At 38.1% G+C, this 26,462-nt stretch overlaps 3 protein-coding genes and 2 long non-coding RNA genes across 11 annotated transcripts; 4 read left to right on the top strand and 1 right to left on the bottom strand.

The window, feature by feature from the left end:
- Position 1: 1 nt before the first annotated feature.
- On the top strand, positions 2 to 4,525 carry LOC113668884 (uncharacterized). 2 transcript variants are annotated; one of them, XR_016184618.1, is made up of 6 exons: positions 2 to 129; positions 225 to 315; positions 563 to 630; positions 2,221 to 2,285; positions 3,010 to 3,572; positions 4,299 to 4,525. XR_016184618.1 is itself a non-coding variant. In XM_027184857.2 (5 exons), the coding sequence occupies exons 1-5, from the start codon at positions 72 to 74 to the stop codon at positions 3,121 to 3,123; spliced, it is 396 nt and encodes a 131-aa protein (XP_027040658.2). In that variant the 5' UTR covers positions 2 to 71; the 3' UTR covers positions 3,124 to 3,731. The 2 variants fall into 2 exon arrangements, 1 of the variants encoding a protein (XP_027040658.2); XM_027184857.2 differs by lacking the exon at positions 4,299 to 4,525 and having other exon boundaries at positions 3,010 to 3,731.
- LOC149048256 (uncharacterized) lies at positions 4,425 to 7,114 on the bottom strand. The gene is made up of 2 exons (XR_016184639.1): positions 6,789 to 7,114; positions 4,425 to 4,654 (listed from the first exon to the last, which is right to left on the bottom strand). It is a non-coding gene; the product is annotated as an uncharacterized LOC149048256 (long non-coding RNA).
- On the top strand, positions 6,717 to 16,867 carry LOC113668883 (serine protease 23). 6 transcript variants are annotated; one of them, XM_089199070.1, is made up of 3 exons: positions 9,475 to 9,514; positions 10,743 to 10,800; positions 14,500 to 16,867. In XM_089199070.1, the coding sequence occupies exon 3, from the start codon at positions 14,570 to 14,572 to the stop codon at positions 15,845 to 15,847; it is 1,278 nt and encodes a 425-aa protein (XP_089055196.1). In that variant the 5' UTR covers positions 9,475 to 9,514; positions 10,743 to 10,800; positions 14,500 to 14,569; the 3' UTR covers positions 15,848 to 16,867. The 6 variants fall into 6 exon arrangements, with proteins under 6 accessions (XP_027040653.2, XP_027040651.2, XP_027040655.2 ...); XM_027184852.2 differs by lacking the exons at positions 9,475 to 9,514; positions 10,743 to 10,800 and adding an exon at positions 6,717 to 7,001; XM_027184850.2 differs by lacking the exons at positions 9,475 to 9,514; positions 10,743 to 10,800 and adding an exon at positions 7,419 to 7,558.
- A 404-nt stretch (positions 16,868 to 17,271) lies between these two features.
- Positions 17,272 to 17,850, top strand: LOC149048255 (uncharacterized). Its single transcript, XR_016184642.1, has 2 exons — positions 17,272 to 17,389; positions 17,582 to 17,850. It is a non-coding gene; the product is annotated as an uncharacterized LOC149048255 (long non-coding RNA).
- Positions 17,851 to 23,665: 5,815 nt separating this feature from the next.
- On the top strand, positions 23,666 to 25,416 carry LOC113668863 (serine protease 23). Its single transcript, XM_027184815.2, has one exon. It carries the CDS (start codon positions 23,777 to 23,779, stop codon positions 25,007 to 25,009), a length of 1,233 nt encoding a protein of 410 aa, XP_027040616.2. The 5' UTR covers positions 23,666 to 23,776; the 3' UTR covers positions 25,010 to 25,416.
- The last annotated feature ends 1,046 nt before the right edge of the window (positions 25,417 to 26,462 follow it).

The following is a 26,462-nucleotide window of genomic DNA, read 5'->3' as shown; positions in this document are numbered from 1 at the left end:
TAGGCTTATCCTACCCAGTACCCAGATTCCTAGACACCGCTCTGTCCTTGTGATACTAGAAGTTATGTTACATGAACTATGAGAACGCTCAATCAAAGATGGCGGCCTTTATTCGAAATCGAATTGCAGGTACGAATTCTCCGAAATTATATGTATGGTTCTTCACTGATTTTGATGTTACGTTTATGCAGAAGTTTTCCTGTCTCGTCTGATTTTGCTTCCAGTGTTGACAAGACCATCAGCGATGTCTATGAATTGCATTAGACATTGGAGTACTTTTCCAACACTTCATGCAGGGCAAAAAATGAGATTGAGGTACGTACGTCAGATACATGATAAAATACCTCTTGAAATTTCAGAATCTCTTTTACAATTTTCCTTGTTGGCTTCTTTACATGTGTTTGTGAATGCGATTAGTGAGTGTGGTGCTATATCGGGTTAATAGTGGTCCCTTTAGCTGATAATTTTACCTATTGTAGTCAACTGTTTCTGGATAATGAAGCGATGTTAGCAGCTAGGAATAGTTGCATTTTAACTATTTTTCGCAAATTTTAATCCCTAGCCGAGGTCAAGCACGCGATGGAATAGCTTATGGACCTCTCACTGACCTACCAGACTGGAGTTTTGCAGGTAAACTTCTAAACAAAATTGGAGTAAATCATGTTTGCCTTGTATCACGAATTATTCAGTATGACTGGCTATGCTACTTGCTATCTATTTGACAATTAGATTCCATGCTGCTGTGTATCTGTTCATTAATGGATCACAGATGACTTTAAAATGTGGTGATAAAGAAGTGGTATTCAAAGCACAGTCTATCATTGTATAGACCCATGGGATATGGAATCTCCGTTTTTTATCTGATCAAAAAAAGCAAATTTTTGTTAATGGTGATGCAATTTATGTATCCATCCTCTGTAAATGATAAGTAAGAACCAATTAAAATTTCATTGTTTATTTAGTACTTCAACTTATTATATAATCCATGATAGATGTAAATGATGTGAGAAGCCTGACAGTGTCTAGTTGTAATCATAGTAATATGCATGAAAACATTACACACTTTTGATTGCCTGAAAACAAGCACATTTTTCATTAACAAAAATGCAAAGTTGTTACATGAGTGCAAATTACAAATAGCATGCACCGTGTCAAAATTTTGTCTGTCTTGACCTTCTGTGATACATTTTTTCATGTAAACTAATGATAGGTTTTAACACGATTTCCTGTGCAATTTGGTGTTAATTAGCACTCATATATCTTTCAAAGATTACAAATTGCACTCGCCCTATTCATGCTTATTCACTCTCTTTATTGTGTAATAGTTAATCTGGGTTTGCGCTCATAGAGTATTATGCAAGAGAAATCCGGCTTTTATAATCTAATTGTTATTTAGCTGTGTGTTGTCTATCAGCACACACAAGGCTTTTGACTGGATATATATAAAATGAGAGCTAACCACTGATTTATAATTTTAGATAAATTCTAATTCCTATTGAATCAAATGATAGTTAAGATAATTACCTGCTGGAAGAATTAGATAATGTCTGTGGTGTGACCTTCAAGAATGTTCTAGAAGTAGCTGTGTCATGCTGAGCCATCCCTGAATCAATGTATAAATAGAATCTATTATGATGTAACGGAACGTTCTGGATCCTCAACCATACCTATATAAGCCGAGCTTGTAACTAGATGTAGAGAGTAGTTTAGTTGCTGGTATAGCCCGTCAGATATCAATAAAGGTGTATGCTGCAGAATACAAGATGTCCACACTTCAATGTCAACTTACCTTAACTTTGTCATGACAAATTTAAGCATCTCTAATCTAATTGTTATTTAGCTGTATCTTGTCTATTAACACACACAACACTTATTTGCCTCAGGCAAAGCAGTAAAAATTGTTGAATAATCCCCAAGAATAAGGCACTTGGCAGGAGTTGATTATTGTGCGATATGATGCAATCCTCCACCGATCAGAGCATGCACATTTCTTTATTCACTGGAGCAATTATACTCACTGAATGTATCTAGATTGAGGGCTTACCATTGATTGATAAGTTAGTCAGCATCCAGAGATTTTTGCTTTTCTTTAAAGTTTGTGCCCTATTTTTAATGGCTTTGACTGTCAAATACATATTAATTACTTCTCATTTCAGGGACCACAGAAGTGTTTGTAAAAATTCATTCTTTGTATTGATCATTTTGCTTTTGAATTATCAGATGGGACCCCAGCACCAGAGACAAAAAGAAGAAGAATAAGAAGGTTGAAAAGAATGGATGTGGCTGTAAGTTGTAAACAATGCTATTCAAAGAGTAGTTACTGAATGCATAACCAATAAGTGTTATACTTGATTTGCCTTTTGCCATGTTCAATGCATTGATTTTTATGGAAATTGATGAGGTTTCTTATTAAAATATGACCTGTGCATCACACATTGAGGTTAAGGGAATGAATGAAATGATCACCAACTTGAGAAGCTCTTGAATGTTAAACAAGTTTTCCTTATCAGCATCTCAGGAAATGTACAGTATGGAGAATATGCATACTGATGTCAGGGTGTAAATAGGGACCTTAAGCAATCAGGACAGCAATGCCAAGGGAGATTTCGATTAAAAAATTAATTTCTGCCTTTAATTAGAATTTCAAAAATTGGCTCCATTTGTTTACCATCTCATACCGCACCACACCTCAACTTTAGCATAATGTATAAAAGAAGCATTGAGTTCCAAATGGAAATTAAAATAATTTGCCGTCATGATTTCAGTTCGTAGATGACGCAAATTGTGGTGATTTCACATTGTTGTTTTGCTTGGGATGGCTAAGAAATGTACAAAGTTTTAAAACACACGTGCAGAGTTATTGCTCTGCCAATTAGATCCATTGTTTTTCCATGTCCTCGTTGCTGTCGCCGTTGTGGTTTGTGTAAGGTCCCTATTGATTAATCAATGTAAATTTGATTGACAGCTACTTTCTGGAACAGAAGTTTATTCATTTTTGCTTTATTCCAGCATCAAATCTTAACGTATTTGAATGAGGTGGAGAGAGCAGGGGAAGCAAGAGATGAAGATGGAAATGTTCAGGATTCCACAAAACTGCCAAAGAAAGAGCAAGAGATCAGTTGATGAGAGAATTCTGGTTCACAAACATTATCAAGCTGCAATTAAAATGGAAAGAATAGCCGTTTAGGAAAAACGATTCATCCTTCTGAAGGAAATGCATTCATTTCTTATTCAGAACAAAGATTAGCAGCTAGGTTTATCCTTATTTAAGCCTAGTTCTACTTTAACCCATGAACTCCAGAGATCTGATTGTTAATTCTCCCCTTTAGCTACTTACACATTTCCTCATATGAGAATTTGGTGTTAGATCAAGATAACAACTTCTACCTGATAAGTTTGAGTATTCTCATTACCTTTTTGCTGGATAATGTATGGATATTATTGGGAGAAGTTACATGTTAATCACTTCTGGGAGTTAAAGGGTTAAATATTTTTCTTTATTAATAGAATGATGACTTTACAAACAATATTTGAAGTTTTCATTACAAGGGCTGAAGACTTGACATTTACTGGTAGTGTAAACTTTTTGAGTGATGCATTTTTAAGTTAAAACAGTTGAGAGCTTTACACTTTTCAAGTGTTAATTTCCTTCAAGTTGTATGTAGTTTTTGTCCATATAAAATCAATCCAGGGTGCTTTGTACTTTAAAAATTAAAAGAGACATGAACTGAGATTGTAGGTCAACCCTATAGCGCAACGTCTATCATTTTCAGACAGAGTATTCAGAAACACATATAAAATAATGCTAATATCACACACGGTAACATCCACGACCAATTTAAGACCTCGGGTCTGGTTTGATATCCAATTCAAGACGCTAAATAGTGAAACTGTCTATGGTGTTTAAAAGCCAAGGAAAGTAGAACCAAGCACTATTTGACAGCACATACCTATTAAGGCAAAGTTAAGGGGACCCTAACAACCCCCCTCCCTTTCACTAGCCATCATTTCACCCCAAAGGGGAAAGAGCATGACACTTACAAGGTTCCCAACGGGAAAAAATATTAAAACCCGAGTCCTTTTTTTTTCCCCTGCTGTACTGTTCTCCCTTATGATTACGCCGTGCGACCCCCTCTCAATTGATGTGGATAAGAGTGACGTGACACGTTCCTCTCTCTTTCAGAGTCTCAGCTTAAATTCGGGGAAGTCCTTAGATGATCTTAGTCAACTGTTTATCTTTAGAATGCGACCACATAGACTCATCAAACTTATAGACTATTTTTACGTCTGTGTTGCAGCATGGAGGGAATCTGGGATGATGATGATGATGAATTGATCAGAATCAAAGGAAAGTTTGGGCGTTTCCAGAAAACCAATCATAACAACGAGTAGAACAAAGAACGAAGAGCAAATTTTGACTCATATGGGATGGAAGAGATTTTAATCTCTTTGGAGGGTTTTCGTCTTCCAATTTTTTTTTCAGCAGAGTTATTTGTTTAAGTGGATTAAAACGTATGCAAGTGTATTTTTGATCTTTCTTAATCCATGCTCTTGGAGTGGCGTTGATCTGATCCCAAATCTGCTCTCTCGTGATTTGGCTGCTTTCGTTGCTTCACGGAATTGTGACTTCCTTTTCCTGGATTTTGTCGCCTTCCTGTGGAGTAAAGTAGTAGAGAATAGCTGAAAAGAAACAACAAAGCTTCTCAGCAGTATCGTGATCCGGCAAATTGCTTCTGAATCCCTTGCGGTGATACTTCCCAGCTGACCGCAAATAAGACAACAAGCCGCTTAATTTTTTGGCTTGACAAGTAGTTCTCACGCCTATTGAATCAAATGTTTTTAAAGATAATTATCGTCAGGAAGTATGAAAAGTCGACGCAAACACGAACTGAGAGGGAGCGGAGTCTTGAATATGTCAACATGCACAAGCTTTGCCTTGTGTCAAACTCAAATTTAATTGCGGTGTGGTGATGTTTCCTCCCTGTAGCTGTCAGTATCAACTATGATTGTATCAGTAACTGATACAACCATAGCGGTCTAATCATTTGCCCTGGGCAAAATATACGTTTTTCGGTTTTTTGATTCACACGCTTTTGGCTTGTGAGCCAAACCGCGCCTAAAAGACGCCCACGCCTGGAGGCTATAGAAAGACAGACTTTATCTCAACTTTTAGCACGAGAGGAAATTAAAGCAAAAGTCTGATGTATTTTCATTCTAGCATGTATTATACCTCTGCGCAAATTTAAACTATTTTCTATACTCTTATGTGATTTTCTGGCAGCAGAGCTAACGAGGAAATCGTTTTCTTAAAAATTTGTTTTCCGGTTCTCTCTATACGGCCTAAACACTAAATCACACTGTAAGATGACTTGAACTGTAGCCTTAAAATAATGCCTCTGAGAATAGGTGCAAGGCTGAAGGCAGGTTTAGTTGACAGGAAGATCCTCCTCCACACCCCTCAGGAGCACCGTAAAACGAGTCAAGGAGACTACGACTTAGGAGAATGGAACATGGAAATACATATCTCTCGACGAGGAATTGCATCCTAAATTTACGATTTGGCGCTCCAATGCATTGCCACAAAGCCACACAGGGCCATTACTAGGGCGTCACTTGGCTCGTGAGGGTGAACTGACTCGTTCGTCTAATTCACTCTGAGAGTATTGGGAGTTTCTTCTCATACAGTACTCTGCTTAACCACCCCTATTTGCCACTTTTGACCCCAATCACTCAGAGTTGATAAATTATCACTGAATCAGGATAACTTTTAACTTCAATCATCTTTATTTTTGGTGTTATCGGACTTGTTGAGGCAGATAGACATCGTAAAGCTGGTTCTCGTATTTGAATAAATCCTTAGACTAAGAGGATTTCTCTGAGTCTCGACGGTTACAGATTTGACTGTCATACGAAATCATCAAAATCCTGATTTGTCCAGTATAATTAGGCAGCGTTTACATTCTTCACTTTATGTTCAACACTTAGATAAAAAAAATCTCTTATTTCCTCAGGCCCTTCCGAAATACGAAAACGCACGCTTTGTTTCACTGCTTAGTAAAAGACATTAGAGCCTGCTATGACTACTTACTTATTGCGGCTTTCTTGCGCCTATACTTACAGGAAAACGAAGGGTGCGAAACCAAACTACGCTTTGACTTCGAGTAGCTAAGATCAGTCGACTGAATCGCCTGTTAGCATTCCAAGCCCTGAATTACATGCATGATATCAAATTTTCTATAATTTCTTCGGTATGCGGCCGAATCTTGAATATTAAAGATTTTGAGTTTCTCACAACGATATCATAATGTCAAGTAAACATGAACCGCCAAATCTTCAAATTTTGACATTGTATCCTTTTATAAGCAAAATCACTTGACATAAAATCTCAAACTTCTTAACTTCAAATTTTACTCACGGTAAGTCACACGCAGAGCCATTACGATAGACTGAGAAGCCGAAGGTTCGATATGTTTCAAGCTTGCAGTTTACCGGTTTATACACCCTGCATGCAGGTAACAAATGGGTAGAAACATGTTGACCACAACTTGGACATCTCGTTTAATCACAGCTGCTTAGTCATTCACTAGAGATATTGTAATATTCTGAACAACATCTCCAAATCTCCACTTTGGAAAAATAGCCAAATCTCGATTACAGACCACACACGAGAAGAGCGTCCTAAAATAGCATCGTGTCGACTGATTTTAAATTCTCAGTCAATGTGAACCTAACATAACTTGATGGCTGACAGCCAAAACCCAGCACAACTCCCTTCATTAATTTATCACCTGACTCCGTCTGTTGACAGCAAAAATTTCCTCATTTGGCGGTTTTCGTGTACAGGTTATGTAATATCAGATGATCTTGTTGCCACTTCTATTAGACGGAAGTTGCTAGCACATATACATCCTTTGCTTCGGCACGTACAGAATCAGGACAACGTCGTCCCTCCATCCCATGAACAAAGCAAGATCTGTGTTGAAAGCGGCAGTAAGTTGCAAGTAAGTCTCAAGTTTTTGTATTACCTCGTTAAATGTCATTTTAAAATATAGCAAGACGATTCGTGTTTAACGAAAATCGGAATAGCTTTCCCGTGACTTTTCCCGTGACTTTTGGATGAGATCAATCATTCGTTGGGCTTATTACGGGTTTCCTTTAATCATTCCTTTCCAGTGCGATACCTAGACCTCCCACTCAAATGGCCGTATGTCGGTTTTATACTCTAGATGTCTCTTATCTTTCAAGATTATCTTTCTTTTCCAAAGCCGTGAGCTCTGCGTTTCGCGGTATTTTCGGGTACCTGTGGGAGTTTCAACAATCATTTATGATTCGTACGAATATCTGAGACCCTGTTCAGTTTTCCGGAAGTTTCACTTGAAGTTAAAAAGCGTCTCTGGGACGCACCCATATGAAAGGTCAAGGGAATGTTATTTCCGTGTCATAGGAACGATCGCTTAAGAAGTGATGGTATGCAAAAACGTGCAAAGATAAATTCGTCGGCTGCATTTTGAAAACGAGCAAAGCTTTAGGCTTTAGTCAGCAACATTCGTCCTGTAAGGTAAGGTTTTTTGACTATTACTCTTTTCCAAAACTGCAGTACATTACGGCAATTTTTGCGGATTGTTCTCATTTTTGAAAAATAAGTTGACGCGGAAAAGATATTCGGCGAAATACTTGGCCGCTCAGTAAAGTTTGATAATTTCATACCAGTGAAAGTATTTGCATGTAAATTCAGTTACAGTTTGTCTTGTTAGCATTCGCGATCGGACTTACTCGAATTATAAGCATCTGGCCCTGGTTATTCGAAGCTTGGATAACGCTATTCATTGGATAAATCTCTATCCGGTGAATAGCGCAGTACGTGTTGTACTGCACTTACCACTTATCCGCTGGATATCGATTTATCCGTTAGATAGAGTTATCCACCCTTTATACAACTGGGCCAGGGAATTATCTTCCACACAGCTTCTCTCTTGATCCAACGCTACAATTAGAAACTTGAAAATATCGTTCCTTCCTTGACCATCTTTTGCTGCTTGACTGTAAAATCGTAAGGAATTAGCATTTGCAGTTGTGACGGACTACGAAAAGTTGTTCCATTAAGATAAGAAAAACCTCTAATTCGCAAAACCGTAATCCCCGCGGACAAAACAGCTAAATAAAGTAACATAAATTGAATTTCCTTCTTATTACCACAAGAAAAACAAACAGCAACACTTGAACTGTACAAACTCCCACACAAACTGTGTTTGGAAAGTAACTTGACGAAAATAAAATGGGGGAAATTTGATGCCTTTTGTTCACATGCACGTACCTAACTACTTTAGCTCATTTGTATGATAGCATAACTTGAGATTCAGAACATCATAACTTTTTTTTCTTCCAAGCAAGCAGTCAGTGGGTCTGTTTTGTTCAATTCACTGACAAAACTAACTGGTTTATCCAATATCCTCAAATTTGCCAGTTGTTCCAAATATAGTAATAACTTTTAATGTGTGGAAAAAGCAATTTGATGATTGAAAGTGTCTCTCTTTGAAATACTTTAGTTGATGTTTTCAAGTCTGCTGAATTGAGCTGAAAATGTGTTTTGCTGGTAATCTTGTTTAGTCTATGGATTTTTTAATGTAGTCCTGTTGAGAGAACATTTATCAGACAATGTTTAATTTGTTCAACAACTTATCGCCGGCCATCGCATGCAGTACACGGTCGAAAGCGATATTTGCAATGGACGAATTGTCCATACACGATAAACAAGACTTAGAACCTCTTTCGGAAACATTTCATTCATCAGTCAAATTTCCGGAACAAACTCCATCAGATAATATTGGTTGCTCACGATTCAAGAAATATTGCCGATGGATAATTCAACCGGAAAATGGTAGAATATAATTGAAGATAAAGTATTTGAAACTTAACAAAAGATTTTAAGACATTTTGCGCCTCAATTCACATTGTTTTGATGATAAACTCTACAGGTTCATTGCGTTTATGCAAGTTTTCAATACCTTTCCTTAGTCTTTATGAATAGAGGAAGAAAGTTTTTTTTGTATCAAACAATATCAGAGCTGCTTGTTTGAAAAAGATATACCGTTCTTGCAGAAACAGGAGGATTGCTTGCGAAGTTTCTAGCAAGTTCTCTATTTTTTTTTTACCATACTTGCATTAGAGAAACGACCACGATCTAGAATTTTTCGGTTCACTGACCAAGCAGCGAGTTACATCATACAGCGACCTCAAAAGTCACCAAAGTTAATGTAACGTTGCATTGCTCTCTTAATCTCATCATAGAGTATCGAGAAATATTGACTGGAAAATTCTTCCTGCCCGCCTTTTACCTTTTAGTAGTATGTTCTGCGGTCAAAGCTAGCAATTAGCATAATTTGATTGCGTTTGAACAATACAAACTTTTTGAGTATTTTTGACGTAAATTAACGGGTTTAAATTAGGAGTGCCATGAGGTAAAAAGACCGGCTTATGCTTTTGGTGTTAAATCTAACTGTTCTTCTACACACCGGTAAGTAAGAACTTCAATAATTTTTTTCAAAGTTTTGGCAGAATGTTTAAGTCAAACGCACCACGTGAGGTTACAGTTGAATACAGCATAACAGGGAAAATGTCTTTGTGAATCTGTTACTTGTTACACGCAACTCCAGATAAACTTTCTGCATGTTGTGAGACGGGCAGTGGTATAGCGATGACCCCCCTAAGTATGTACAAATGTACGGTTGCATGAGATTTTATCCTTATAAGTAAACGCGACAATTTAAGCAGAGAGGAATTCGAAAGATTCTGAACCGATTATAATTTCGTCGAAGGAACAACAAAGAAAACTTTTTAACAGTAGGTTTTCTTTGATGTTGCGGCATCTCAAAGAGAAACGTCTACTTCGACTAATCATCTTTTCTCGGTGAACCAACGGACCGAGCTGCAAAAATCTTGCAGACACGATTAACTAATTGATGTTCGGTTAATTCCCTATGACATCTTTGCAAGGAACTGATCCACTACTACTTTTACAAGCGTTGAACAAGAGACTGCTAACAAGCGTGTGCGATAGGCATAAATCCATTGAAGGAAATTGACACAACGGCTGAACGCAAGTAAATTGTGAGGGACAAAGGTTGTAGTGAACACATGGAAATATGACGCACCTTGCTTTTATTGTTTCAAATAAACATTCAGTTCGGATTTAGAAATGGTAGCATTTCGCAAGCACAATCAATTCACGTGCTGTTTCGGCGCAATAAATTCTATGCAATCCCTGTTATGCTCTTATTACCAAATCGCTTTGTTGCGTCATGCAAAGTTCTTCCTTGATAAAGTTTCACCCACAAAATGCTAAAAATGTCAGTTACTAGACGAAATTAAAGCTAAATTCAATTTACTACAATTCTTTTTTCGTCTTGTGGCGGCTCGTCTATGGGAGTTAATGTGTCGCAGCGTAAAAAAAATTAGATCAAACACGCGATTTTGTTTTTTAGTTGCAATTTTTTGCGTCATCGCAGCAATAGCAGAATAAGCAAGTTCTTTTTCTTTCTACACCGGAAACAGAGAACTGATTGCAAACGACGTTTAAGTTTTTTCTTTTAAAAAAAAACATGAGTGAGCCCCTTGTAGCTGAAATGACCTATCCCAAAAATTGTGTTCATTACAAGTCGATTCCCTGCTGTGTGATAGTATGGTTTGGTTTATTTTGATTACTTTTCACCTACGTTTAATGCGAGGGCCGTCTTATCACGCAGAGAAACGGAAAACAAAGTTCGAGCTTCGCTTTGTGGTGTTCTTCAGTTAGTCAAGTCGGTAAGTAACACATTGAGTTTCCAAGTATTTTACATGCGAATTTCTCATTCAAATTTAGTTTGTTCGTCAGCAATAACCGCGTTTCAGTCATCTGATTAGCAATTGTCGCGCGGTAAAACGAGTCCATCAGCAAAAGCAGAACGTGATTAATAGTACTTGCTGGAAGTTATTGTTTAAAGTGGCTTTTATTGCTCTAATGATCAACTGAGATTCAACCGTTACTAACATAATGTTTATCAACTTCTAAGAACCCTGTCAGAAATTCTAAAATCTAGTCTTTATACAGTGTTAGAGACAGACATTGAAACAACGTGGGGGGAATGTTAGTTGATACGGGAAACAAATTGTAAAAAGTCTAAACAATTTTGAACTCAAACTGTTAAAATGACCTTTCTGTGTTGTTGTTCCTTTCCTGGGACTTGTTTCTTTGCCATCCTCCAGTTCGTTTTAGATTTTTCTTTTACGACTGAGCGGTGATGTAAATCTTCAAAGCGGAAAAATGACAGATGATATCAGGAAAGCAACCAAACATTACATTCAAAGTACCTTTCATGGCACTTCGCATGAAGTTCACGTTAAAAAGATTTCGTGCGTCAAGATGTTTTAATTTCAGGGCTTTTCAGGTTGCTTAAACTTGTTTTTAGTTGAAATGGAAACTTAAGTAATCAACTATTGAAGGTTTTCCAAAGTCGATGAACATTTAAGAGGAAAGGATGAGCGAAATTGGAAAGGAGATAGCCAATATTGACGGAAAATATGAAAATGGCGTTGATTGCAAAATTGAAAAAAACAAAAACGAAGAAAGCCAAAAGATAAAACTAGACCGTGACGTAACGGCTACAAATTCTAGACCTATCTTAGGTTGTGGAGCTAAACTTGTTACATAACTGAATGAAAATTTTGAGTGGGGGCTGGCTTCTCACACGTAATCCTACTTTTATTAAGCCGTTCGTCCCACACCAACGCAAGTTAGCCTAATTATCAGATAATCTGTCCTGAATGCGGATAACTCAAGGTATTGAACCACAAGCTGGTAGCTTTAGGTTGAGGTCATGAAGCTTCTTATGGCCAGAATTTGACATTGATTTATCTTTATGTACTGCTATCTGTTTGTTTATTTTTCGGGTCAAAATTAACACAATTAGATAGTGAAGTTCTGAGGGTCAGGATTGAAGGATGAAATAAAAATCTGGATGAAATTGGAAATTGGCTGACGTTCTTCATCGTGGAATCAAGAACTAGTAAAGACCAATGTTTTTGCTTTAATTTCATGCAAAAATGTAAACGAAAAACAAACAAACAATTGGCAGAAACAAACAGAAAGTATAAGATTTGTTGAGCGCTTTGTTTTCTTCGTTATGAGTTTTGGTTCGAGTGTTCCTCCAACTATTCCGAGATGAAATGTATATCAGAACCTCCTCCTGAGGTGATGGTTTTTACGACCAACGGTTAAAATTTTTGCCATTTTACGGCTAACAGCTAATTTCCTTCTGTTATTTTAAAATATTAATTTTTACAGTTTACATTTTTAACGACTAGCGGCCAAGAGTTGTCAATTTTACGCCTCACGGCTATTTTTTCCTCTTTTTATGCCATTTTATGGCTAACGGTTAATCTTATTGTTACCCCTCTACTGAAATCTCTCGATTATCGTGTTCAAAATGGTATGCCAAAAAAAAAAAAAAAGTTTGAGTTAAATCTTGGCAGAATGTGCTAGCTTATCATTTGTATGACATTAACCAAGTTGTACTTCAATACATTCTTCCCCCCCCCCCACCCCTCCCTCCAGCCCTGGGCTCCTCAGCCCTGAGGGGTAGAAGGAAAAGCTGACCATGAACAATTTGATACCTTGCAATAACGATGGCGAGACAAAAGGGGTTTGTTTGTTATTCCCTGAATATCTTAGAAGTGCTCTCGTTTTAGTCTTAAATGGACTTTTGATGCGAATGCTCTCACACGTTGCAAGTGGCAGCGTTCCATAAATACGGTTCGATTGTATTTTTAGGGGACATTTTTTAAGAAGTGTCAAATAGTTTGTCTATTTCAGTAATTGTTAACAAAACAGGAAATGTTGACACTTTCAAACGTGTCTATAGACTATTGAATTCCCAAGGATGCATTCTTTGATGTCATTTCTTTTCCACATTCGCGTGATACGAACGACATCGTAAGCACTCCTTCATTCCTGAGAAAGAAATAACTCTCCTTATAAATCTCCTTTTACCTCCAAATTTTGTGGATTGGTGCTTCAAGCGACGAGTCTGAATGTAAGTAAAAGTAATCCACTAAAGAAAGCAAACGATGAAAAAAAAATATATATATATTTATGGCCACAGGGATAGAGCCGAGGTCAAAACGGATTGCAAAGACAAAACAGAAATATTTTGACGAAATGTACAAGACGCGATATGCTCCTCTCTCTGAAGTAGATAAAATTCATACCGGTGAGCGCACAATAATCTGCCGCCATCACAAATGAAGCATCGCAGAAAACTAACTGTCGTCCTCTGTTTCATGGCAAGCTTCGATGGCAAATACTGACTTTTTAACCCCAGTTGGCCACACTAGAGTATGTTTTCGTTTTGGAAAGTAATCGGAGGGGAGATTCTTACACTTCAGTTCAACTATGTGAACATGAATGATTTACGCACGCGGGCTGAAATCACCACAAAAAGGAAATCAACCCACATTAGGTTTTGTTGTCAAGGCCGAGAAATTGCAATTACATTAGGATTTCAAAGCCGGAGAACTGAATATACGATATGATGGTCTATTGGAAGCGTTGTCGTTATAATAGCATCAGTCAGGCAAGTTATTTGTCGTCAGTACCAGTCCACTGATATCAAATAGTGGATACTTCACGCAAATGTTCTTGTTGTGTTAATAAATTAGAAAAGTGGTCTACTTATGTCACAACTATTACGATTTTTGACTCCTGTTGCTTTCATTATGAGTACCAAATTATCTCAGAATGAAGACAGAATCTTAACGGCAAATCAAATAAGATTGTAGTTGCCTTGGGTTGAAGAAAAAAAAATGTTATGGAAGTTATAGATGTATTTATAAATGCCCACAACCAGGAGTCCGCAACAAATATCTCATTCATGAACGTAAAGCGCGCACGTCACCACAATCGAAAAAAGAAAAAAAATTTGAACAAAATTTCTCTCGTACTTTCTTATGCAGCTGTATGGGAAAAGGAAGTAGACCACTTCAATAATTCATTTTTAGTTCCTTGGATGAATAATTGAGATAAGTCAGTTTATTAAAAACTTTTTGTGATATATCGAGATATCGAGATTCTATCTGTACGACTTCTATTTTTGGTGCAAATTGATAAGCTAACGTTAATTACAGGAAGTTGGCTAGCGTAAACTAGGCTGAACGGAGGATATAAAGCAACAACAAATAGTTTCTATTTCTCTGATTTAAAACAAAAGAAAAGGAAATCCCCTTACAAGGAGGTTATCCAACATTGTTCGGATAATTCCATGGATCATCGTTTCAAGTGTAGAAAATTCAATATGTGATACTCACAAATTTCACAGCGGTAGACATTTCAGCTTTCCCCAGCTGTCGCGTTCTGGGTTGGTTGTTTTAAATATTCATAAAAGAGACCGTTCTCGTTTTGTGGTTTTACGTGGGTATAAAATTTACGTGGTACTAAAATTTATTTAATCGGTTTTATTTCATTGGCAGATTTCTCTAGTATCAAGCTTTGAATACAACGTTCTTCACCTCTCACCAAATCAGTCGAAGCGCGGGCAAAATGACTTTGGTAAAATATTTCGCTGTCGCGAGTTTGCTGTGTTCAGCTCTACAATTTCCTGATCTTGTTTTCTCGTCTCGACAAAGGATTAAGCGTGTGCCATTCACTTCTTCTCCAAAAGGAGGTGATAATGTGTCGAACAAACAAGCACACAAAATACCAGAGGACGTGATGGACGACGATTTTCCACCTCTTAGCTTTTACATCCAAGACGTGAACATCACCTCTTTGCAGAGAACAAACCAAACCAGCTCACTTGGGTGGAACTATACTAATTCTAATGAACTGGATTTCGACGGATTAACTGTATCAGCCAATGACTCCATTAAAGACAGCTTACCAAGGCTCAACTATGAAACCTTTTGGTCCAATGGAAGTTTAACACTCACCTTAGTGGAGCTTAAAAAGGTCGAGGGGATGGGAAACGCAACTCAAGACGTATGGAGCAAGATGGCAGACTTTGAGCTAGAAGTATCCGATATGGTTTCCGGTGACTTTGACGTTGTCAACGATCCTCCTAACATGGGGCGTCATCGGCGAAAAAGAGCTGTATTTGGTCCAGATGAACGAATTAAAGTCCGCTATGTCGATTCGAGACGGCTTCCATACTCTGCGGTGGTGAGGATATCTACTGGCTGCACAGGCACCCTTATCTCAGAATACCATGTGCTGACAGCGGCACATTGCGTTCACGATGGCATGAATTACCTCGTCGATGTAAAGCACTTGAAGGTGCTCGTCTTGAGGCATCAAGGAAAGGTCATCAAAATTGGAGTCGACTTCGTCAAAGTTCCGCGAGGATGGACTCTCTCTCGCGATTACCGTTACGATTATTCCGTCATAAGACTCAAACGGGCGCACAACAATGAATTCCTAGGCATGTATGAAATTCCTGCCGCCCTGGACATTCGAATAAAAATCCAGTTCGCTTCTTTTCCCTTCGACAAAGAACAAAATACTCTGTGGTACTCGAATTGTGCAGCTCATTGTCGTAATCATGCCATCATCAATCGCTGCGATTCTAACGCCGGAAGCTCTGGTGCAGGAATCTACGCCCTGATGAGGAAAGGTAAAGTAGTAGAACGGTTCGTGTTCGGAGTATTTACTGGTTTGGGAAGCCGCGTACGGTTTCGTGGAAAAATGCGTCTCATGAACATAGGCACGAAGATTACACCTCTAAAGCTAGCGCAAATTCGCGCCTGGATGGGTCTGCCTCCAAGAAGACATAAAGGTTCAATCGACCAAAAAGCCAAAATGCCTGTCTCTCCCAACCATTAGAAACAAAGAAAGCTCTTAATCAACTCAAAGGGGAAGCTATGGAAACTTTAAAGTAACGGCCGTTTTCGTGGAAATGGTAGTCACGAAATTTTTTCTTTGTACAGGGCAATAGGGTTGTGATACCCCACGTTATCAATCAGCTATTCTTTTGAAAATCTTTCAGTTGTGCAATGGAACATCTAAAGGACAGACGTCTAAAAAGACTACTTATTTGTACGGGAAATATTTACCAGCTAGCCTCGACTTCGGACATCCAAACACGCATGTGTCAAACGAAGGCAATTTATATAAATTAGATATTCTAAAATCAGATGTACGCGAGTAGATTGGGACCAAACTCCTTTAATACATTCAGGTTGCGTGTTTTTTTAATCTTCTTTCCATCTGCATGGTTAAATTCCATTTCGGAATGTGATGTAATCTTCGTGCCTAAATTCCATGGGTTTCACAACAAAGCTAACATAGCCACCGCATATGTTCCACGTTGTTCTAGGGAAAAAGAGGATGATATTATGACTCTCGCAGGTGTCTTGAGCACTGTGGTATAACTCATAGCAATACGCAAACTCAAGGCACGTGTAATAGTGGTCCCCCAACAGACACCTGATTTTAGGGCATCCACTGCATTTAAGCTTTAAGAAAAACGTTTCGTAATTATTGTCCGCGGAAGCTCAGCATTTTGAGGTTTAAGAGTCAATGAACTTCTGCTTTGAACGTTGCATATACGTTCAACATGCATTTACGCGGAAAGGACTTTGTCAATTCCTACGAGCTAGTTATCAATCTTTAACTGTTGTTATGTAACTCCCAATCGTTAACTCAAATATTGGTTAGATTTTCTTTAACTTATATAACAGACTTCTCTTTTTATACTATCGACTGCTCCCACGAGGAAGATTCAGGGCAAGAATAATATTATATTAGCTTATTTAACTGAATTTAACTTAGTCAAAATGAATGGCAAATAAGTTGTATTTATATAACAACATACTTTGCTAATAAATATAAACAATAAAATGGCTCAGGTTCTCGGTTAATGAGGTTAATGAGAGAAATTCACCCAGTCTTTCAGGTTTTTCTCTTACTCACTCATCTTACGAAGGGCTTGGGACGGGTCTTTTCATATAAACACTTTCAGAAAGTGTTAGATGACATATGCAAGAACTCTCACGCCGCATCATTCCTCTCAAAATATCGTTGTTTTAAATAATCCCATTCGACAAGTTATTAATTCATTCATTATATGAGAAACTGTTGCTTTTGTTCTGTTACATTTAACTCTTTTTTTGTTAAAAAACTAATTGGTCACGTCATAGTCAACTAGTCAACGCACCATACAAATTTATTATATTAGTATTATGCTTCACGGCCCCCGTATCAAGCGTGGGTGCGAGTTTCAAAGCGCGTTTGCGACGAAAGATACCGGCGAGAACACTCGCGGGAAGTAGCCTTTTCTCTCCTTCCCCTGGATGTCATCTTAATCTTGCTTACGTACAGCGCTACGGCAGGGTTTTGTTATCTGTTTGGAAAAACCAGACAAAGGTTTGTGACTGAATAGTAAGATTAGCTTCCTCCTTGCTAAGGAGATGGCGTGACCGAATTATTTACAGAGAATACGACTGTCGTCCAGGAGATCTCGATTTCGAGTAGCTTGCGGTGCTGGCATAATTTTGGCAGGCAAGTGTTCAGTATTTTCTTAGTGAAAATCATAGCCGCCCTCTCTGCTTTTTACAGGCTAGGAAGGCTGGGAGGAGAAAGAAATCTGTACCAAGAGGGCGAGCAACGACAATGACACATCGGACAAGACAATTCATAACCCAAATTAAAGCAAATTAACAGATAAGTGGGGAGGTTTTTCGACTCTTTATTGAGGAATGACTGAATTTAGGAGGGAAGAGGACCAATGCATTATAACTAATCTGACACCACTGATTTAGAGAGTTAGGAAATAATATAAAAGCCAGACTTAGATTAACAATGCAATAAATGCAGTTCTAAACAAATGAAGAAGAAATAGATAATTTATTTATCTATTTATTTATTCATTTGTGATATTTATACAGGCAGGCCCGGCTCAGCTTTAAATCTGGTTTAAATGGAGGCCTGCGTAAAAAATAACAAGGCCAGACGACAACAAAAGAACCTATATTCCCTACTATATTCCTATATTCCCGAGAAGTGCGTTGGTTCCTTAACAGAAAGAAAGTTTGTCAAAACACCTCCGAAATATTTCCATTACTGAGTTCCTGCGCCCTATTAGTGACAATTAATTGGCAACATGTCAAGAACTATCGGACGAATTTATTAATACTTTCAATATTTGACATAGGTAGAGATGTCAAAAAAATTATTCTTGTGTATATCTAGATATCCACTGGTAACTATGACTTGAAATAGTATCGGTCGTCTGGAGAAAAGCATGGAAATAGGCCAATGTTTCCAAAGATAAACTTTCTTTAACTCAAAAATACGAAAAAAAAACATGAAATAAAAAAATGGAGCGGGGTCGTTTGTCATACAGTGGTATTTTAATATTTGAAATGCTGTGAGTCGTCTGCATGGCACAAGCAGCTTATATTCTATTGTTAAACAATATTTCTGAAAAGTGAGAGATTGAGCTTGAGTTTAGTTGGATTGAGACTTGACAAATCTAACCAGAGCTAATAATAACGCAATAGTGAGTTTCTAGTATTGTTCGTCTAAAACCTACTCAATTAGAAGAAAGCGCCCAATTTACGAATAACAAGCCAACCATTCCCTTAAAAAATTAAATTGTCGATGTTTGCTGGTTCTTTTTTCGGAGCTCGATAAATATCCAGCGACAAACTGAACTCCGACCAGTTGACACACATCCATTTTCAAGCAAGTATCGAAAATAATGCGCTTTTCGAAGCAAAGCTAAAACCAAAGTAATCACAACAGCCGATCAGAAGAAACCAATGAGAACGCAAAGTTCGTAAAGGGCGGGAAAACGCGGGCGACTAAGTCATAATTGTTTTTGGTTTTGCTGAACTGATTAATGGAGAGGGTGGCTCGAGTTTTCTGGACCAATCGCAGAGCAAAGTAAAGCAAGACCAATGCAATCTCGGATTACTTTGGACACTCAATTGACAATGACACACACAATGATTACCAAACGACAGGAACGTGTATACAGGCGACACGTGTATACACGGCAATTTTCTGCAATGATGCCTCTGAAAACAGCCCAAACGATGTCACTTAAAAATTGTAACGCGTATCTGGAAAGAACTCTAAATGCACAGATCTACGAAATCAGGAATCCAAGTAATGAATCTCTGAAAGTATTTAAAAGACAAATAACTTATAATATTGATTGCGATTGTGATTTGAAGTTTGCATTAGAGACATTTGCAGTTTCTTGTGTAAGACTTATTATCAATGTCAATTTTCAAGTGGTGTTATGAATTGCATTTGAGTTGCGCTTTGTTCTTCGTCATAAATATCTAGCTTCACAATTAGTTTGCGTGGACAACTTTCTTAATATCTGAAAACTAAACTAAATTTTTCAATCACACACATCTAACGGGGCAAAAAGCAGCAAACAACTGCCGATAAGTTTATGATACGCCAAAATCGTGAGGCTGTTTTGTTTGGTCGGCTTTACCTTTGGTTCTTGTTTTGCTATTTTTGTTTTCGTTATTTTTTAGCTCCACAAACTGACAAAAAGTAATTAGATAATGCTAAATCTGCTCCAAACTTCTCTCTATATATTTGTTTTTACTGTTGGCTAAACTGTTGCGGAACAAAACTTTCTTGACGGTAAACGAGAGAAAGTTAATCGCTTTACATCATTAAGGATTCTTAGAGTGTAACGGGCCCTAACAGAGTTTAGTGATTGTATTGTGAAAACTCCTCAAGGAGAGATGTTAAGTACAGAGACAGACTGGCGACTGAAATTAGCGGACAGAGACGAAATTCAAAACGTAAACATGTTGTAAATATTTTAATAAGCTCCCGAGGGGCTGATAAAATTTCCATGGCTGTAACTTAAAGAAAGCACGATCGCGTAGGCGGGCAAATCGGAGGGAGCAACAGATCGTAAGTTTTTACGCTAGATTGAAAACTGTAATATTTGTCGATGTAAGACCATTTTAAAGTTTGCAAGCTTGTTGTGAAAGTTATGCGTGGATTAATTAACTTGCACCCAATGTAAATCACGTTTTAATGGGAAGTAGAGTACAATCAAAGCGTTTTCTTGAAACTCCTGCAACCGTTATTTTAAAGAGGAGCTTTTTCGGTGCTCGCCACGATTTCTTGATACCGGCGGAAATCTGAACATAACATAAGTTATTAGTAACAGCAGCTCACGCATGTAGGAGGTGGTCAGTGTTGGATTGACTTGTTAGATACATTCTATCTCTTCCGGAGATGTTTCCAGGGGCAAGCGAGGGTACGCGACAGATGTTGTAAACATTTCCGGACATGGTGCGATGGAGAGCGTAGATAAAACCACGATTTCGCAACAATTCTGACTTGAGAGACAGGCCTTGAACTCAACAAATCAGATGCTGGTTATTAACCGCTTAAAATGAGAAAAATTGCGATGGTAAATGAATCAGTTTGTTCTTAGATTTATCAAACGATATCTTATAAATCACCAAATAGTAGCTCACCTGAAAACAACCACAGGAATATGTAGCTGTGAATTTCTAAAAGTCAAGGTCGCCGGCCTTGAAAGTAAATGATCCCGAAGATGATAAAAGTATAGAATATAAAAATTATTTCGACCTTAGGGGCAGTCTACTCTAGCTATAGCTCTAACAGAGTGATATTTTAAAGTCTGGCTCTATTTTGAGGTATACCCCCTACTAGGGGACGCTAAAAAAGTTAATGATATCGTGACTTCAATTTCGTAACTTGGTATGCGATAATAATCAGAGACTTTTTGAAAATAGCAGGTCTGAGATAGAGCATGTTGTTTACTTCAGTGTGCTATCAAGGGGTTTTAGAATGCATCTTAATGTTATCTATAGAAGGTAATTAAACATCGATTGTGGGTTTAAATTCAAGAGCGTTGGATACCCGCGCAGCCGCAAAAAGTTATAGAGCACCCTCAGTAAAGCCTTTTAGACCGTGAACACTAGGAATGAACGTTGTCTTCCCAGCAAGTCGTGTTCGAATCGTAGGTTTTGAAACGTTACAATCAGTTAATATAACTAATATCTATGAGCTTATCTATTGTTCATCTGTGCTTCAAGGACGACGAGAAATGGTGGTGAATGGTGTTGGGTGACTGAACTTAGCAAACGAATGAGGCTGATATCTGAAGACATAGAGTGTAATCAATTGGGGAGTGCGTTTGATATAGCATCACTTTTTATCATGTTATAAAGCGAGGGCTTAATAGCTTATATAACAAACGTTGCAACTCAGAGTTACTTTTTCAGTCAAGGTATGAGCAAGAGCTCAAGGTCGTTAAAAACAGTTGAACTCCATTAAAAAAGGAAACACTAGGGGTGAAATCACTATATATCTAGGATTTTTCCATGAATACATGTTTCCATATTTTGGCGCAGTCACATGTACTTATTCCCAAGTGACATATCTTTCCTTAAATGATCATGACCAACATCGATTCTTTCGTAAATGCGTGGTGACCTGACGATTAAGAGTGTCTCTGACTTAAGGTATATACACCATTAGCCCACTTTCCAACTCATTGATCAAGATTGGGCGAAAACTGACCACTTGAACTTTGTGCATGTAGATCTTGACAACAAGGAGTACTTTCTTATCAACACTTCTGATCTCAGTTTGGAAGTTTTCTAGAACAATTTTGAATTCCTCGTCGAATATGTGTTCTCATCCGTGCACGTAATAAGTGATACAAAAAGAAAAGAAATATAATTTTGATGTAAGAAAATTCTATCTCCACGAAGGAGACATAATTTTAATGAAGAACTAAGGGTGTTAGCCATTTGAAAAATGGCGCAAGCATGGGGTCGAAGTATTCTTGAAAGATGAATTTAGCCTCTAATTTTTTTTGCCGGACAGGAATGTTTACAGTGAATTCCAAGTTCGTCTGTTTTTTAGCCACTGAGTTTCTTTTATGACGTCAAAGGACAATCGTTAGATAAAACTGGTCAGGTTTAACAAGAGAAAGAGGACACCGCAATTTGTTTTGAGTGCCACAGCTTTCTCCAAAGTCGTTTGGTCCACTCGTGTATTGGATCAAGCGGCAACATGGCGACACACACTCGCTAAGGATTACCTCCTATTACTGTCAGAGAAAACTAACGCTCTCTTAGACTAATTTGTAAACATTACACAGACAATAAGCGGGAAATAGCGGGCGGGATAAAGGAACTTGCTCCTACAGAAAAACTTTCTTTGCGATCTCTAGGAAATGTTAGCCGTAAACAAAGAGTTTCTAGGTGACACAGAAATCTAGACAAAACTTTCTGATATACTCCCTTTCGAAGAAGGCTCAATCTTTTCAAGATTATCAAGAGCGGGTCTAGACAATCCATTGGATTATTGTTAACGTTTATCATTTCGTTATTTATATTTCTTTTATTGAGGCTTGAATGAATTTCATTCTCACCGTCGTGGGCGACTCAGCTATTTTTTTCAAATCACGAAATTCACACATGGAAGTTATCAATTATGATTAAGTGAAAAAAAAATTTAGTACCTCCGTTTCTATTCAGACGTAATTTCAGTTTACTGCTTGTTAAAGGTATTGACGCAGCACAAAATTAAAATAACATTAACTGAATAGCTGACATTATGATGCGTCATATTGTTTGAGGTTAGTCTTTAAGACTCCGGAAATTACATATCCAGGAGAAAAAATCAGAGACTACTGATGTATATTTTGTGCGTAACACAGTTCCCACAGTTTAATATTCCATTGGCATTATGTCAAAATTAACGAAGTAAATCATGTATTAGTCGAGCACTGATATTTAAGCACATCTGAAGGTCAATGGGAAGTTTCACATTTTCATAACTGTTTTTTCTTTCTTCCTTCACATTAGGTAGTACGACAACCAAAATTCCTTTGGAAATGTTCTGGAATTTGACATCATAGCAATAATCATCCGTTGTTTTTCTTTGAAAAGTCCTCTCTTGCCAAATAATAACAAAATACTTGAGCTAAGCCAGTCAGGCGTTTCAAGGTTTTTTAAGTTGTTACAAAGATAAAACGCGGTACAATTAAAGACTAATTTTTTTTCCTTTTCTAAAAGAGCTGACCCGTGAAAAAAAAAACGCCTTTAGAAACAATGCTTTTCCAGCTCCCTTTGTTAATTTATTCCTGTTACATATTTCATTTGAGGTTAAAAAGAACTTTCTTTTTTGTTTCATCACACAATTGCAGCCCACACCGAAGTCGCAAATTGGACGCTGCGGTTTCACTTAAACAGGCGCTGATTTGGTCCGTAGACCTACAAACCCACGCCTGTGGAACAAGTGAATTAAACCGAGGACCGTGAGAGAGCAGATGGAGGAAGCTTTTAGGTTAAATTCTCACGAATATTTTTTTAATAAATGGTTAATGTGTACTTTTTAGGAAACTGAGCATTTTTTTAAAAAGTTATCAAGATCTAAAGAGCCGACATGAACCTTTGAAAAACAAGTTGTTTCTTACCAAAAACAATTCTCTACTCATGAGTTTACGTATGTGCGAAACTGTTACGGTATAGATTTTTTAAGAAGGCTCTTAGACGCGTGTGCGTTATTTTGGAATATTTAGTCATTCTTTCGCTCTTTCGCCTGCGATCTCCGTGAAGTCTCTCGAATATCGGACTGACGAGATTGAGCCTGTTCTTTGTGCTTTTTAAGGAAAAAATTTTGCGTAACAACCGCAATCATATGCATATAAAAACATCAAAACAAGATCACAGACACAGACTCTAACAGCTCACTTGGAAGAATACCTCAAAGAGACAAGAGATAGGGAAAATGAGGAGCTTCGTTTCTTGGAAAACTGTCATAATTGTTGCGTTGTTGCTGAGAGTTTATTTGGCCGAGGAAGTTATTGCTGCGTTGGAACGCCCGGAAAAAACGAAGGAGCCTCAAAAAGCCATAAGATTTCTTAGCTCAAAGAAATTAGGCGGCAACTTTGGTGGCAACAAGACCACCACGATTTCCGAAACGAAAACCATCAGCAACGGTTTCTTGAAAAATGTCCCTTTTACAGTGTCCTTCGATGATCCCGAAGAAGATCTCACCGACTTTAGCTACCAAACGATTTGGCACAATGGCTCGGTAACATTTACAAATTTCTCTGTTCATGATTTAGATCGTTTCAACTCAGGTAACAGATCTGAAACTCAACACGTGTTAGGAGATGACTCAGTAATTGGTGAGCCCGAACTTTTGTCCTCATCTCTGGAGGAAAGTTATCAAAACTTTTCCCGAACTTTTGAGCAACGTCGCTTCAAGAGAATTATCTTTGGGCGTGACGGTCGCATTAGATTAAACACCTCTACACTCGCTCAGAAATTTCCTTTTTCGCCATATGTCAAAATTGCAGCAGGTTCTTTCGAATGTTCAGGATCACTGATTTCTCCGTTTCACGTTCTGACGTCAGCGCACTGCGTTCACGATGGTCAACGGCCGCTGACAGACATGGCCAATCTGAGAGTAGGAGTTCTGCGACGCAATGGAAAATTCCGTTGGATTCGTGTGGTTAAAGTCAATTTTCCGGAAAGCTGGCGCCGTAATTCCGATTCATCAAACTTTGACTATGCAGTAATTAAGTTGATTAAACCTCACAAACGACCCTTTTTCAAGCTCGGAGTGATTAATAGGGCAGGTCCACAATACAAGATTCACTTCGCAAGTTTTCCTGGCGACAAGAAATCAAACACAATGTGGTATAGTCACTGTAATACGCGGGCGAATGCCAATTTGCTAATTTGTAGATGCGACGCCGCTAGAGGAAGTTCGGGGGCTGGGACTTACGTTAGAACCAAGCTAAAGGGGTCTGGGAAAGACCGTGTGATAGTAGGTGTTCTTTCGGGGTCTGGAATCGTCAAGCTTCCCGACGGCAAGAAGCACTTTAATTTTGTCACCAAGCTAACAACGTCAAAAGCGAGGCAGATATGTCGCTGGATAGGAAGAGGCTCAAACTGCGTCACATGGAATTCGTTTGACGCTTCTAACCAAGCACGACTTCGATCAGACCGTTAGAGGAATGCAACTTCGCTGTCTTGGTTCCCAGGATCTCTCTTCTTCTCACCGGATTTGGCAAAGGAGAGACTGTAGAAATGAGCGGAAGTCTGAAACTTCGCCAGAACATTCTTACAGGCTGAGAAGGCATGCATAAATGCCTCGATAAAAACTATGGGATAATCCTGTTTTCCTAGATTTGTCTCCCTTTCCTCTTACTGGCCGCAAAATGTTGTCGCAAAAAAAAATTTGAAGAGTACCTATAACAAACTAAGGCATTAAGACAGGAGCCGGCCCCGCTGTGAATAAGAATAACTATGACAATTTCTCATAATTTATCAAGAAATGTGAAGAATAAGAGGGATATTTTCAAAATCCTGGAGGTGTGCATTTGCAATAATTTCATTAAAAGATCTTACCCCTCACAATCAGTAACGTGTTTTGGTTGTTTGTACGCCAGAGGATGAAGAAAACGGAGGGGAGGAGCTGGAGAGGTGGCAAAGGACTGAACCACCCACCCACCCGTACATTTAAGGACTATACTAATCTCCTACCAAGATCCTACTGTTTAACTGCGACTGAAATGTAGAGACCTTACGACCGCTAGGCCGTGGAAGGTCTAGGTACGCGACGCTTGGCTGTGTAGGGTCTTGGCACGAGACTAGGACCATACGTCCACTCAAAATATTTCTTGTTACCTTCTGCATTAGAAGTGATTTACATTTCCAAGATAATCACACGCGCATTTAGGATAAGAGGATTCTTTGGAATAAAAGTGCTCTCTCCTGTTTTTGTTTCCTTTTGTTTGTTTCCGAAGGGGATTGAACAGTTTTTGAAGGTTATTGGAAAAGGAGTTAGTAGGAAGCATTTGGAATAGGACAGAAATAGGAAAAATGGGCCAACTTGGAGATCCGTGGTGGAAGACTGAGATAAATTTTTAAAACGGAGCGGATGAAGATTAAAAGACAGGTTCCTCCACTTGTAAAGTATTGATTGAACTCGAAACTAATCGAAAGTTTTCACAATATCACTTATAAACAGGAAATTGTTTCACAGGTTTCACTCTCGTGGTTTACAATTGAGAATTTATCATCACTTATCAAGTAAATGGCAAGAGTGATAAATGGTCGTTTAGCAAAATGATCCATGGTTTACCTTTACTAGGTTTATATTAACAGTCTTCACACAATATTACAATTAGCACTTCACTGAGCTACGTCACGGTTAAAGATCGTGAAAAAATTAGGCTAAATTTTTCTCTGACGTAATTTGGGATTATCAACAGAGTTGTCAACGTAAATTGGCTACCATAAGAATTTCGAAGCTAACGTTTCGAGAGTTAGCCCTTCGTCAGAACGAAGAATTTACACCGACGCAGCATAAAAGTTTCTTTAAAAACTGACCCCCCTTAAAATCTGTTATTTTTGTCATTCGAAATCGATTCAGACAAACATGATCGCTTTCAAAGAGTGTC

This window comes from Pocillopora damicornis, chromosome 3, assembly GCF_964200805.1.
Source record: "Pocillopora damicornis chromosome 3, jaPocDami1.2, whole genome shotgun sequence".
Taxonomy (NCBI): domain Eukaryota; kingdom Metazoa; phylum Cnidaria; class Anthozoa; order Scleractinia; family Pocilloporidae; genus Pocillopora; species Pocillopora damicornis.
This window is presented reverse-complemented; position numbering and strand designations above follow the sequence as displayed.